This window comes from Fringilla coelebs (assembly GCF_963513975.1).
Source record: "Fringilla coelebs genome assembly, chromosome: 8".
NCBI classification, from domain to species: Eukaryota; Metazoa; Chordata; class Aves; order Passeriformes; family Fringillidae; genus Fringilla; species Fringilla coelebs.
In genome coordinates, this window is record NC_140066.1 from 34,467,888 (window position 1) to 34,483,275 (window position 15,388).

General features: G+C 45.1%; 1 protein-coding gene across 1 annotated transcript in view; it reads right to left on the reverse strand.

Moving 5' to 3' along the window:
- Nucleotides 1-15,388, reverse strand: part of LOC311156333 ((E2-independent) E3 ubiquitin-conjugating enzyme FATS) — a gene marked incomplete at both ends in the record, with an annotated part of 63,935 nt that overhangs the window by 26,531 nt on the left and 22,016 nt on the right. Inside the window, 2 exons of the mRNA XM_084210183.1 lie at nt 1,839-2,886; nt 5,604-5,698. Coding sequence (XP_084066309.1) covers nt 1,839-2,886; nt 5,604-5,698 — 1,143 coding nt within the window. The remainder of the gene's footprint in view (nt 1-1,838; nt 2,887-5,603; nt 5,699-15,388) is intronic.

Genomic DNA, 15,388 nt, shown 5'->3' on the forward strand with positions numbered 1-15,388 from the left:
CAGTTCAGAAGTAAAAAGGACTCAGGTTTTCATTTCTCCCAAGTTAAAACCACACCATTCCCTCTCATTTTGAGGATCAGTGTGGATGTCCCTGCATTTTACCAGGTTTCTGTGGTTTGTCCCATTTAATGGTTGATGGCTGTGCAGGAGTTCATTACTTGGATTATCCTGCTGTTGTTTTGGAGCATTATTCTGGCTGTTTATACAAATTTCACACAGGAAAGTTGTAGTAAGCTGATAAACACCTCCTTACACATTAGAAAGGGTCTGAGCAAGAGAAATGTATATCTTTGCATTCTACATTATGGCCCACACAAAAGGTGGAAGCAGTTAAAAGGTAACGCTTCCCATGTTTATTTACACCTATAGTCTTGTGTACACAAATGGTGGAAGTCCTTTATCACAAACCAGTATTTCTCAGCTCCTTACTTCACTGATTTCCTCCTTTCAGTAAAACTATGGAAGCATAAGCAGCTTCCCAACTCACTTTCTAATTATTTCTAGTAAAAGTGGTTCTTCCACACCACCATGGCATCACTAAGCCCAGGGAAGGCTCAGTTTTAAATCTGCTTTATCACAGAGTAACCTTAGATGGTGTTGAACAAAGCCTTGAATACATAACACTCCCCATGGAGAGATATTCCCTGATATTTAAAACGAGGATGTATACAATGAAGTGTTTCATTTGCTGGTGCCATCCCTTTGTATTTCCATCCCAAACCCCTCAGCACTGGTTGGCATCTTCCCTCTCCTGCTCCCCACTGTTCTTCTCCCCTCCAACACCACACAGCCTGGATTATGCTCAGGAAAACAGGAATATTTTATCTCAGGCTCTGCCCCTGCAGGAACAATCCCACCGATTTCAGGCATGGAAAAGGGAGAGCAGCAGAGACTGGGGGGAGTTTGCACCTCGCCCAGCCCTCGAGGCAGCGTGAGGCTTCTCATCTTTCTGTTTCCTTCCACTTGCACACTGGGAGGATGAAGGTACAAAGGAGCTTTAGGAAGTGGCTCGTGTTCATGCACTGACCCTTAGCTCAAAAAGGCCATATAAGAACAGGGTAATTGCAATTAAATGTAGCCCAAGGCTGCAGGATACAGAGGGGGGGAGTTAAATCTTTGTGCTTTTGGTAAAAAACAGACTCCACTCATTGACAACCTTCCCATCCACCTTCCCTCCCTCAATAAACTCAGCTGTGGTTATCCAAGTGTGCTGGAAAATCCCAGTGCAGCAGGAGCTGCACCACTCTGGGCAGGAAGCAATCCCCAGGGCCCCTCTGCCTTCCCCGAGGAGCAATGCTGCAAAGAACATTTTATGTTTTTAAAATGCTTGGAAAGGTTGGAAACAAATGTGTTCAAGATTTGCAAACCTTTTACCTGGTTCCATTAAGTATAAAGCCTGAGCTTATTACTGTAGCCTTCTAAATAAAAGCTGAAAACAAGATCAATTTTAATTGCAAGGAGCACAAAACCAAGCTCAGTGCAGTCATCTCCTTAAATTCACCCCTTATTCGAAGATAAACCCAATTATTTTCAGGGGATAAGCACTTGCAGGTTGCTGGGAGAATAATATATAAAAAAAAATACTGTTATAAATGGTTAAAAAAAGAGTTTTAATGCAGAAAACACAGGGGGATTTTTCTCTCTCAGCTGATGAGCAGCACACATCACTACCATGGTGAATATTCATGGCAGTGCTGGAGCTGGAAACCTCTGGGCTGTGCTCTAGCTCCCTGCAGAAGTAAGAATTGTTCTCATCTATTCTCACAGGATCACTGTGGTGGGGCTGCTCCAGCCTGAACCTCTGCTCCACCAGCCTGAGGTTTGTGGAAATGACTTACCTGCCTCATTGCTTGAATTAGGAATTTGGAGGGAAAACACAGTGTGGTGGCTGCCAGGCTGCTCATCCTCTTCCTTTGCTGCTGCCTTGTGAGGTCCTCTGGGAATATCCACAAATGCTGGAAGTCCCGAGGCAAAGACACTTTGGAAAAGGTATTTACGACCCAAATGTCCTTCCTTTGTTTTCTCCTCCTTAATTACCTTATTTCCCGTGAAGTGTGCGCTCAGGTGGGATCTGAGCAGAGCCCGGTGCGCTCCTGGGAGCTTCCTTGGAGCTCTCTCCTCCATGGGCTCTCCATTAGCTATGCCATCTACTCCATCTGCTGTTAATCCGGACAAACTGCACTTCAGGCTCAAGGACAACGTGGATCTGTAGGTTTTTTGGCATTTCACTCGAGGTTGGTCAATGCACACGCTGAGCGACCTGTCCAGATAATAGATGGTGTTTGGACAGGGCTCGGACACCTGGAGCTGGACACAGGAGATGAATGAAGGCGGAATTTCCTCCCTCCCATCGCTGCTTTGGAGACCCACGCCATCCTCCTTGATTCCAGGGTCAAAAAGCTGCTTTTGGGGTTCTTCACCTAACCTTGAGCAAGACTTGGAAGCCTTTAAAGGAGGTTGGTTGGCGTGGGCTGGGGGAGGCCAGCGCTCGAGGAGAGCGGGGAACCTGCCGGGCGCGGGGGACGCGGTGCTGGGCTCCTGGGCAGCCCCAGGGCCACGGGCCACGTCCCCAGAGCCCACAGGGACACGCCTGGCTGTGACAGTGATGGAGGCAAAGCCTCTCTGCTGCCTTGGACACTGCTTTGGGCTGGGAGAGTCCGACGGTGACATGGTGTCTTCGAAGGGAGCCTGAATCTCTACGCGGCTGGGAAGCACCAAAAATGTTCTGCTAACGATGGCTGAGCCCTGCTCAGGCAAGGATGGTTCTGTGTGATGAGCTCTGGGCTGGGGCAGCAGGGCCTGCATAGGCACAGAGGGCTTCTCCTCATCAATCTGTGCAATGATTACTGGTGAAACCAACGTAGTGTTTTGGGAAGGCAGAGATTCCTGCAATTGAAAAGATTCCCGGTTATCACCACACTCCAATATCCTGTGTGCAACTGTTGCTCGTGCACCATCTATCACAGCAGACAGCTTTGTTCAAGATCTCTTGTTACCTTTCTATTCATAATAACTTTTTTGTCATTTAAAAATGCACACTCTTGAAATCAGCTCTGAATTGTCTGGGAGGCTTCAATGAAAACTTTATCACTCTGGTGAAGGAAAAAATATTAAAATTTAAAACCTGTATTCCATAGTATTATTTTGAGTATTTAACTCATGACCATGGATGGGATTGGAGGCTGTTAAAAATGGACATGGCAAAGACAGTTGTCAGTTTCAGACTATAAATTCCTCTTTCATGATGGAATTTAGAATGCATTTAAGTACATTATGGATCACTGGCCTGTGACATCACATGCTGCAGAAGACACGTGGGCACCAGGGCCATGACAGCTTTACAACCTCACCAGTTATAGGCATGAAAAACTCCCAAAATGTATTACAGTTACTCAGAAGGGCTCTGAGCACTGTTTTAATTAATTAGTTCCCTCTTTTTTATGATTCCCTGGTGGCACCTGCCAACAATGTACAAACACATATGGATGAGATTGATTGACAGTGGCCCAGAGACTGAGAGTGGCCCAGATTAATTTTTCCACCCATGACAGGATTCATCCATCTTGATAGACCACACCTTACTTCCCTCGAGGTGACAAAGGAGGTGCTGTTATGTTCCAGCTCTCTGACAGAGTTAACCTGAGTTTAAAGCCTCCTGTTATTATTATCTGCCCCACTAGGCACGTCAGTCCTATGGAATAAAGCATCTGGCCTAATCTCATTGCTGCTGTAAATTTGCTGATTAGATTCCTCCTGCCCTCTGTTCCCAGATCTCTTGATCCTAATAGGAAAAAAACAAAAACCCAAACACAATATTGAATTGGCGTGCAGAATCTGAGGATTAGCTTCCTAAAGAAAGCCCATTCTGCCTTTAGGTGCCATCAACTCCTGCTTATTGGGAATTCACCCCAGTCCTAGCTGAGTGTCTCTGTCACCTGATAATCAATGCCAGGACTCAACAAGGGCTTCACAAAACACAATATTGTTCTTCCTCCAGGATGGCTGTGAGGGTGACAATGCTATGACCTCCCTGGTGCCATGGTCACCCTTCTCAGGAAGGGGAAAATGATGCCTCAGGTTTGGCTTTTCTGTGTTTCACATTCTGTGCTGCTTTAGTGTGTGGGGCTGGGCTCACATCAGGGATGCTGAGCTCTGTGCACAGAGCAGGAGACAAAACAATTCCTGCTCCAGCTGGGCACCAAGGACAAATGAGCCAAATCTCAGCCCAGGAGCACAAACCCCGTGGGCTGGAGAGAGAAAAACAAGCAGGGTGGGGCTGCAGGGGCTGAAGCTGGGATGGGACAATGAACTGCAAGGTGCAAATGGAGCAGAGCTGATCCCAGGGAGAGACCCCGTGCCCGGCCGGGCATTTTGGGGCCATTTTGGGTCATCTTGGGTGCAGCCCTGGCTGGGCTCTGGTGCTGCCCCAAGGTGGGTCCATGGAGGAGATCCTTTGGATAAATCCCTGCTTTATGCTTTAACTCCATCCAACCTCTGTTCTAGATCAGCCTGCACAAGGCATCAGGGTGACACCACACCAGAGCTCATGGGGAGATGATCTTTAAGGAGCCTTTGAACTCAAACTATTCCATGATTCTGAACTCCTATGAAACCCTCCTTGAGTTCCTCCCCCATGCAGGAAAACATCCCCAAAACAGTTCCTTTGCATCTCTTGGGAAGGAGCCTCTTGGGAACCCAAATGGGCAGAGGTAGATCAAGAGTTTATTAACAAGGTGCAATGCCAGATAAATTTTATCAACTCTTTAAACCAGCTGCCTGTGGTTTGGACAATTCAATAATTTCACAGCCTTAGGGAAAGCATTTTCTTCGTCCTCTGTTTCTTTCATGGTTTGTAACAACATTTGCCTCATATTTTCTTCACTTCATTTACTTCTACCTACAGGTTTAAGACCTTTGCATGCCTTCCAAAACTCTCAAGTTCCCCCAGATTTCTACAGGGCACCAAAGAAGAATGTTCCTTGAGAGACTTTATTTTGGATGCATCTCTCATGCTCCAGTAGTTAATTTGACATTTATGTCTTTTGTTGAGGGCTGCACAGATGGAGACATCCTGCAAGAGTCCAGAGGCATGTCAGAAACGCTCCTGATTAGCTACAAACTCCTGAGCCAGTATTTTAAATAATTTACTTTTCCTTTTTTCTGTTGAAAATATGTATTATTTCCTCCTCCCAATCTTTAGCAAAGAATTGGATCTTTAAGGTTTGCCCAGCTGATCCTGTGCTCTTTGGGAGCTTTCAAGCTTCACTGCATCTTGTGAAAAAAATGCACACAATACACAAAGTAATTGTGGTGAGCTGAAAACCTCAGGCTTTGTCCTGAGGACATATCAGGCAGAGTGTACTGATATTTGGGATATTTCTTGATTTAGCCTCGTGGGGGGTTTTTTACAACTTCTTTTCCCCAACAAAAGAGCATGCAGAATCACAACACTTAGCCATCGTTATATTTGGCTTTTCTGCTGCCTAAGCTAAGCTTAGCTAAACAAAACCAAGTCCAAACATACCGCTCAGCAATCAGGGATTGTTTTTTAAACCCTCCTGCATTCTGCTGACTGCTCCCCAAACAGAATTTATTTATTTTACCTTGGTAGGGCTGGATTTTCCCCACACACCACTCTCCTGCTGAAGGCCTGTGCATGTCCTCTGACCATCAGGGCCCCAGCGCTTTTGTGTCACCCCTGGGGAAAAACACAGGGAAAAGAACATTATTGTCAGTGTTCTGGAGGAGATGAGTTAGAAAATGTGCTTTTAAATGGAGTTCAGCAGGAGGGAAGAGTCCTGGAAATGATCTGATTGCCCTGGGATGTTTCTCCCCCTGCACAGAAGATGCTCTGGAAACACCCTGGGATCCTGTTGCTGGGGTTGGACAGTCCCACCTGTGTCCAGGGCTGATCCAAAGCTGCACTGTCTCTGCTTTTGACTTCCATGGTGTCAGGCATGACTGTGGAAGCTGGGAAATGTGGATTTCTATTATTATCACTGCATTAAATAAGGCATGAGACCACAGTTGGGCTAAGAAGGATTCACTGCTCAGACAAACATCAGTCTCAGAGGCTGTGAGATTTCAGAGGAGCAGGCATTCTGCCATACCTCAAGAGCAGTCCCAAGTTCTTTGTCACAAGGCAATCTAGAACTTTCTAACCCAATGGACAGTTCCACAGGGTTTTGTTTTGCTTTTCTGACCTCTCACCTTTACTCACTTCTGCTGCACTCTGGATCCTTTTGTCCAGTGGGGTCTGTCTCACAGGCACACATCTGCTTCTGTTATAACTTCCAAACTCTCAGCCTATTCCATACAGCCCCAACCTACATGAGAAACCCTTCACCACCTTAGCAGTGCAGTTTCTCACTCACTTCAGGCATATTCTTACTGACAACTGCAGAAATATGAGTTTATGGTTTCTCTGCTTAATATCTGTGTATTGTATTTTTACATCAATCCAAGCTTCTCCTAAGGCTGCAGATCAAACCCTTCAGTGCTGTGGGAGTTTCCATCTTTCCATTTCCCACAGATTTCAACAAACACCCTTTTTGTGCCCTCTGCAGATCGGGGAGCACAGACAGCCCAGCAACGAGCTGGATTTCCTGGCACCGAGTCACCTCCACATTTAAAGGGTTGCAGTGATTCCAAACCACGTCCACAAATTCTGTTACATCACAACATTCCCAGTTCAGTGATAACTGTTCCACCAGCACCTCAACCTCTGCTTTGGTCACAGGCTGTTTTCTGCAAGCACTATTCCCTCTCTGCAGCTTTCTGCATGGAGCTAATTTCCATTTAACACAGTCTGGGCTGTTGCACTGATGCATTACGTCTGCTGTCAACTGTTTTGCCAGAAATTACGTTACTTTCTAGTTTGTATTAAGCATCCAAAATTAATTTTCAGAAATTCTCCATTTGGACTGAAATCTCTTGACGTTCCTGGCTGTTGTTTTACAGCAACATGTCACACCACTGCTAAGACCTTTTGTATTACTTTTCTTCCACCCAGGCAGGCTGCCACAGGAGAAATTTTTTTGCTAAGCAGAATTTCAGTTTATGTGTTACATTATATTAACAAAGGAATATAAATCATCTCCACTTTAGGAACTGTTTATTAAACCATGCCCACCACAACAGAATTCATCTCCTTGGGTGAAGGGCAAGAGGAGGAAGATATCAGATCTATCCCTCAAGAAATCTTTAGTCCCACCACGACATTTAGAGGGTGTTTGATGAACTTTTTGTTTTAATAAGGTACACTAAAATATACTTTACACCTCCCTAGCATAACTCCAAGATGCCACCATGTATGTCCATAGCTGGCATGAAGGAAGAGGTTTGTTTTTGTCATTGAGCAACAGAGTCCAGAGCCACAGAGCAAACAGCTGGACTCATTAGCCGCAGTGTGGGAAAAACCAGAGTCCAGCAAACAGCCAGAGTAGAAGGCTCAGTCCCTGGTTTTTGGCAAAGGAATAATGCTGGGTTACCATCAGTGCAAAGGCAGAGAACCTGGTCTAGCACTGGAAACTGCTGGCACCAAGCATGGGCGAGATGCCTCGGAGGCAGCTCCTCACCCTGCTGTGGTGCACAGTGAGGAGCACAGGATCCAAGGACAAAATCCTGCTCTGCTGCTGGGGAAGCTCCATGGAAAGGTTATTTTCAGTGTATCAGTGCTGTGATCAGTCACACGTGGGCACCTTCATGGTGAAGAGCAGCCATGTGTGCTCTTATTTATTTTTTAAAGCAACTAAATAGGGAATAACCTGCAGAGAGGGGTAAAGAAGAAATTCTTGGATTGAGTGAGACATTAATAGAAATTTGATCAAAACCCCAATGTAATTAAAGCAACAACTTCCACTACGTTATGATTATTTTCCTGAAATGCTTTGCAGTAAAAACTCCACAGTTGTCTCAGATCAAGTAGGAAACTGCAACAGGAGATCATCAACTCCTCAATGTCAGCTGGTGCACAAGGAGATCCACAGGCAGTCCAGGGATAAATCAGATCCCACAGGCTCATTCTTCCATGAATTTCATTCAAATGCATTTCCAGCACCAGAGAAAGACCCCAGACTACAGGGTTAAAGAAAAACAAGTTGTCAAAGTCCACACAGCAGATTGCACAGAACAGGTAAATTATCCTTATCCAAGTAACCTCCCATGATTAGCAATAATCTGTGGATAGAACCTTCCAGTATCCCACAGATCCCTTGGAACAGATTGGTAAATTCTTGCCTGTCTAACTTTAAAAAGTAGCTGTTTCTGGAGCAGGAGAGGCAGGAAGAACTGAGATGAGAAGAAGAAGAGGAAATATTTATTTTCTTTGCTAAATCATCCACAGTGGAGTTTTGCATTGCCTTTTGTACCCGATCCCATGCAAGGACATTCTCATATTGCTATAGGAATCCTACAGCTGGAAAACACTCAAACTTTTGGCAAGTCATTGAATGTATTTGCTGAGACAGATTAAATGGCAAAAGCACTGGCATTTATCATGGTACTATTAAATCTATCATTGGAAGCTTCACATTTGTTAATCCATGTTAAGAGAACAAGCAAAAAAAATCCCACCCCAAACCTTTAAAAGGAGTTTGAATCTGTGTTTGCACTGAAGGCACTACAGGGAGCACAAGGCTTGAGCTGAGACACGTCACACACGGAGCGTTCAAATGCTCGCTCCTGACAAAACACATTGCCCTGGAACCCTTGTCACACAAGTTCACTTTTTCCCTGGTGCAAAAACATGAAAGAAACGGCATTTCAAGTACTTTCTGTCTCTGTGGGGAGCAGGAGAAACTTATTTCTCTCCAAGCTGAAATCCTGAGGATTGGTTTAACCTCCCCAGACCTTCCCTTCCCACCAGTATCCATTAAAAATGGGAGATGCCATGAGGAACGGAGCAGCAACTGCTGGCACATGACCTCTGTCCTGTGACATCTTCACTCTTAATTCTCTCCCCTCACAAGTCCTGTTTGTTGAACCAGGGCTGCATTCCTTGGTGAGGGAGCTGGGGGTGCCCAGCCTGGAGAAAAGGAGACTCAGGGCTGCCCTCATCACTCTCACAGCTCCTGAAAGGTGCCTGTGCTCAGCTGGGCTGGGCTCTGTCTGCAGCAGCACTGACACAACCAGAGCACACAGCCTCAGCTGCACCAAGGGAAATACAGGCTGGAGAGCAGGGAAAAGATTTTCCCAGCAAGGGTGATAAAGTTCTGGAATGGCTGCTGGGGAGGTGCTGGAGTCCCCATCCCTGGGTGTGTTTAACAAAGCCTGGATGTGGCACCGGGTGCCAGGGTTGAGTTGGGGTGTTGGGGCTGGGTTGGACTCGATGATCTTGAAGGTCTCTTCCAACCCAGTGATTCTGTGAATTCTGTGAATTCTGTGAATTCTGTGAGGCATCTGGACATCCGGCTGCAGCCCAGGCTTTTCCTAATTACAGAGTGCAGCTGGAACTGATTCCCCCTGTCTCGAGTGCCTGGATCCTGCCTAGGGCCAACTGGCAGCTGCCTCAGATAATGGTTCAGAAAAGATGTGCTTGTAAATCAGCTGCTGGAGCCCAGATCGATGGCAGAGGTGAGGGAGCTGCTGAGGAATCACGGCCTGGGAATGTTTGGCAGGGCCAGGACAGCCCCACACGGAGCCAGCTCAGGTTTTGTGCAAAACTTGGGACTCACATAAAAACCATGGAAAATGCTGGTTTCCAGTGGTTCAGGTCTTTGCCAGGCTGGGGGACAATGTTTGATGATAAACCAGGAGAGAGAAGGACACTGAGGGGGTGGAGGGTGTCCAGGGAATGGAATGGAGCTGGGAATGGGCTGGAGAATTCCTGAGGAGCTGGGCAGGGGCTCAGGCTGGAGCAGAGGAGGCTCAGGGGGCCCTTGTGGCTCTGCACAGCTCCTGGCAGGAGGGGACAGCCGGGGGGTCGGGCTGTGCTCCAGGGAACAGGGACAGGAGCAGAGGGAACGGCCCCAGGCTGGGTGGATATTGGGAAAATTCCTTCATGGAAAGGGTTTTCAAGAATTGGAACAGGCTGCCTGGGCAAGTAGCAGTATCAGCACCCCTGGAAGTGTTCAGAAATCTTCTGGATGTGGCACTTGGGGACGTGGCTCAGGGGTGACCTTGGCAGTGCAGGGGGAATGGTTGGACTCGATGATCTTGGAGAGCTTTTCCAACTTCAAGCATTCTATGATTGACACCCAGAGTGACACCAGGCAGAGCTGGAATGACTTTAGAACACTGGCCCTGGCCCTATCCCCAGTTTTTGTCAGGAAAGTTGCATGTTTTAGTCATTTACTGTTCACATGCTGACAAATCTCAAATGTGTGTCAGCATTTCTGGTCTCCCTTGCTCTGCTCCAAGCCCTGCTTGCTCTGCACTGACCACATCCCCTGTCCCCTCTGAGCCACCAGCATCACCTCCCAGTGAACTCTGGAGCCTCCAGGAACATCCAGGGCTTCCCTGAGAACACCATCAACACACACACACACTCCTATGACAAGAGGAAACCTTCTCCACTTTACAAAAATATTACCTTTTTTGTTGATCTTAGCTCAACATCCATGAGACTGGCAAGGGGAGTTGGGCTCCCACTCATGTCCATGGCAGCTGGATCCCTACAGCACTCAAAAATTCCCAAAAATTCCTCAAATTCCCCACTTAGCACCTGGGAGCTAAAGGACAGGGAGGGCTTAGCTCCAGGGTGGGGTATCAGAGCAATCACTCTGCTAACACAGTGTCTCACTTAAACATTAATTTTTAAGCCTTTTCTTCCTTCTGTGTATTATTCTCACTGGAGGAAGTAATTTATTCTCAACTCTGTTTAAAACATTAGAACTGTTTAAATTTCCTCGTGGCTTTTTAAAATTCAAATACCTGCAGAAGCCTGGAGGAAAAAGAAGTGTCATGGTTAAAGATTCATCAGGCTCCCTGCTCAGTAAGGGCTGGGAGTGATCATGGTTTGCTCCTTCAGATCTGAGGTGAGTCATCCAAAAAATCCTCCCGGACGTGGTGGATACATTGGAGATGAAAGCCAAGCTGGAATGAGCACTGGAATCAAACCTGTGTTTTCTGCTCTTCTTCAGGTGTCATAAAGAGAGGATATCATAAAACTGCAGAGCCTGGTGTCACCTGAAACAAACCTGAGCAGCAAAGCTAAAGCTCACATTCCTGGTAGGAAAAGTAGAGACATGAATGGTGAAAATTCCACCTTTTGTCAGAGTCCTTGCTGGTGTCAAATTGATTTATAGGGAATTTACCAGAAAATATGTTTAGTTGGTGGAGGAGAGAGTGCTGCATCTCCAGCAAGCCTTGGCACAGGCACATGGAATGGTTTGGTGTGGGAATTCAGCACATCGCTCCAGATGTCCAGAGCTACCAGAGAACCCTTGAGAAGTCTTGGAATGTTGCCAAAAGCACTTGGTGGCTTGACTTTGATCCCTCTAGAGATGTGCCACCTGCATATGAGGATATGAGAATCACTGGGGTTTAAATGGTGTGAAAACAGTATATTTACAAGGTAAAACACAAGTTTTAAGGTTTTGGTACAGGGGGGTTATGGAGACAAGATGGAGAAATTTGGGCCTGCCTCGTGGTTCTTCTTCCTTCTTCATGTCTTCCATTTTCTGTGGGATGCAGACACTTTTGGATGGGTTCTTGGTGAAGGTACACTTGCTAATAAGGATGATAAGTATTGGGGACAAAAGGTAAATAAGATTTATGTAGGTTTTGTTATAAAAGACACGACTGCCTCTTGGGCGGTCAGAGTGCCTTTGGCTGCCTTGCTGGTCAGATCCTGGCTGGGCAGAGAGAAAATATTGTAGGTAAGAAATAATAAACAACCTTGGAGACCAAAAACCTGAGAGTCCAGCCTCGTCCTTTGGAGCCTGATTGGAACAAACCCATCTCACGTGTGTCTGGGCAGAGACAGACAACAGCTGACCAGAACAGTTTGGGTTGGAAGGGACCTTAAGATCAAGGGCAACCCTCAACTATCCCAGGCTGCTCCAAGCCCCAGTGTCCAACCTGGCCTGGGACACTTGCAGGGATCCAGGAAGCTTCTCTTGTTGTCCTTCTTGGACATTCTCCTGAGCCTCCAGAAATGATGTTAAATTCATGGCAGAGGGGAGGGGCTACGCTGATAATCTATGCAGGATTTGACATTTAGCAGCCTTGGTGTAAGGAATTTCCACCAGGATGCTTAAGGAGAACAGGGAGCCAGCCTGAGAGCTCAAACACACCTAAAAACCACACAGGATGTGCTCCTCAAGAGAGGACGACGGAAGGACAGTCCTTCAGTCCTCTTAGAGCATCTTTGCTGAACTCACAAAAGTCACACCCTGACAACGGGGGTCAAACACCAACAGGGACTCAAAGCAGGGAAAGCAGCTCCAGCCCTTTCCTTGAAACCCCTCTTGTCATGAAAAAAGCCAAACCAACACAAACAAGAGCTCTGCCACAAAAGAAAGCACTTGAACACAGTGGCACAAAATGATGGTGTTTTAAGGCAGCTTGGTGGGGAAGGCTTTCAAATCAGAGCCAGCCTAACAGCCTGAAATCATTTCAGCCTGAAAAGGAGTCATTGTGTAAACAAAATAGAAAAGTTCTCTTTGTTGTTGGTTCATTGGGTTTTTTTTAACATGTCAGGACGGATTTTCTTCTGTTACAAGTGAGATTTGATAAGTGAATTATCTCTCCCAGCTTGCACACCTTGGAGCTGTGCTTGCTGCCTGCAGAGATGATTACAGGATCCACCATGGAAGGGACAAATGGGTTCTGGTCTGCTATCAAAAAGCCACAAGTCAGAAATGTCTCATTATCTGTGCTATTAGAAACAAGGTGCTCATCAGGGGGCTAGAAAGAGCACAGGAATTAGATCTTCAAACTCATGCATAAATGAAAAAAAATGGTGTTTTCATTATGCATAGCTGTTATTCTTTAGCTCCAATTAATAATAATAAAGAGAGGGATCACCCCCAGCACATCCATCACACAGACAAAATTAAGAAAATTCTTCACTTTCTCAATTTTCCCTTTCTCCTCCAAGTTTTCTCTTCTTTTTCCCTTTTATACTTTTTAATTTTTTTTTTATTTTCAGTGATATGCTGTTGGGCAATCCAATATTATCCATACATCTCACCATGATCCTGGGACATAGATACATTTCTACAATTTGGACACATTTTTCTAAGAGGATTTGGCAAAGCAGTGAGAGGAGCACGAACAACAAATTCTGCTCAGAGAAAGGGAATCCTCTTTAGGAGATCCTGGGAAATTCTGATTCCTGTATGAGGTGCCCTCTGCTCACACCAAGGGAGGTTCCTTGCCAAATTCCTGTTTGGTGACCATTTTATTCTTTTGGGAAACTGCTGGTATTTCTTTAACCAAACCCTTCAGTGGGGTCAGGGATCCCAGGGAGGGGCTTTGCCCTGGGGGTGTCACTGGCCTGGCATGGGAAGCAAGAGAGGGGAAAAACCAAAATCAAGGCACTCACTGGAGGCTGTTTTATGTAAAAAACTTGTAACTTGACTTTTGGGTTAGACCAACCTGAATAAATATATTCAATATTTGAATATGAACACTGGACGTGCCAGAACTTTGTACAGAAATAAAGTAACCAGGAGACAGAAACAAAGAAAGGATGTGAGTCCAAACAACATCAGCACCAAAATTTTTCTAATTTTAGGGAATTCTGAAGACAATTCCTGGTTCAGAGCCTTGCACTGAGATTCATTAGTACCTACTGTCAGATTATTTGGCGTAGTGACCCTGAGCACCCAATATCCTCTCCGAATAAAGATGTAATTAGCAGAAACATTCCATAAAGAGCTGATGGAATGCTTCCTTCACCCTTCTCAGGATCCCCTTCCCAACCTGGGATTAAAACAACCCCATATTAGAGACCACATCCATTTCTGGAAGTCCAGGAATGCTTGAGACAGCCAGAAAATTCTTAAGTGACTGTAAACATGACAAATACAGTGCATAATCAAACAAAGGCAAAGCAGTTCTGCAGCCAAAAAATTATATTTATGAAGAGTGATTTGAGTGTTTTTATGAGTATTTATGTAAAGGTCACAACATGCATAGAGTTTGATGGCACAAATGGATTCTGTAAATAAAAATTCCACCCGTGTGGAATTCTGTAAATAAAAATTCCACCCGTGGCTCAGAACTGGTAGCAATTACAAAATGTACACATTTGCCCAGAGCTGCTTGTGCATAATAAGAGCTCAAGGTTTTTGTGTAGCCTCCCAATTCAATATTTCTTATATTTACCTGCTTTTGAAAGAGAAATTCAGAGAGGACAAGTGCACTGCCTGTTATGCATTTCATGACTCAATTTATGTCCTGCTGCTTTTGACATGCTTTGGTGTAACAATGGTATTTATTGATTTTATTTTTTTCCTTTTAATACTCTTAAAACAGCAGTGACTCCAGGAAATGATGTGTGCCGTGGGTACAGATGTTTTTGTGGAGGTATCAAAGGAGTGACTCCAGCCCACATCTCTATCACTCCCATTTTGTTTCCAAAACAAAGAAATGGGATGTGCAGGAGCCAAATTTGACACTGAGTGATTTGTACAACAAAACAAATGTTGGACTGGAGTTCCAGCCATGCCAGATTGAATACAGACTTTTCATGTTACTTTTGCACAATAGAAGCATTCATTTTTTGTGTAATACTTGGGATTAAGCTTTCTTTCTGGGAAGTCTCACATTAACTGCTGTGATTACAGACATCACAAACTGCTTGATAATAGGGGATGCAGGAGGCTAAAACCAAGATTAAAAAAATCAGATTTCACAGGATAAAAACACAATAGGCAAGATTCAAATAACTACGAGGCCTCAAAAGTTTAGTTTCTAAGTCGCTGGTGTGATCACAAATAGTTTTGTTTTGCATAATTTAAGAATATTTTGCAGCTCCCTCTAATTTATTTCAGTTGCCATGGACTTGCCCATTTTCAAAATCTAACAGCTGAACTTTGCAGTTATTCCACCACATAAAACTTTCCAGTTGGTGAATTATTACCTGAATTGGCCTTTGGAAGGGGAAGCAGAAAACCAAATCTCTATTCATAACCTGCTTTTACTACACACTCGCACTTTGTTTATTCTTGACATTTCCCTTTTTGGATTCCACTGCAACAGGTGGAGAAACCCAGATAGAGATGAAACAATAGAGATTAAACCAAAAATGTTGTCATTATGACCATGAAACAGGGCATGGGGGCTGTTAGTTTTATCACCAGATTCAGCAGAAAACAATTGACCATTGCCATTTTTTTTTCTTTTTTAATCACTCAGGCTTTCAGCTCTGAAATGGTGCAGAGAAGTCTGGACTCAATGATTAAATGTTAAAGCCCTCAAACCCATAACTTCTGGCAGC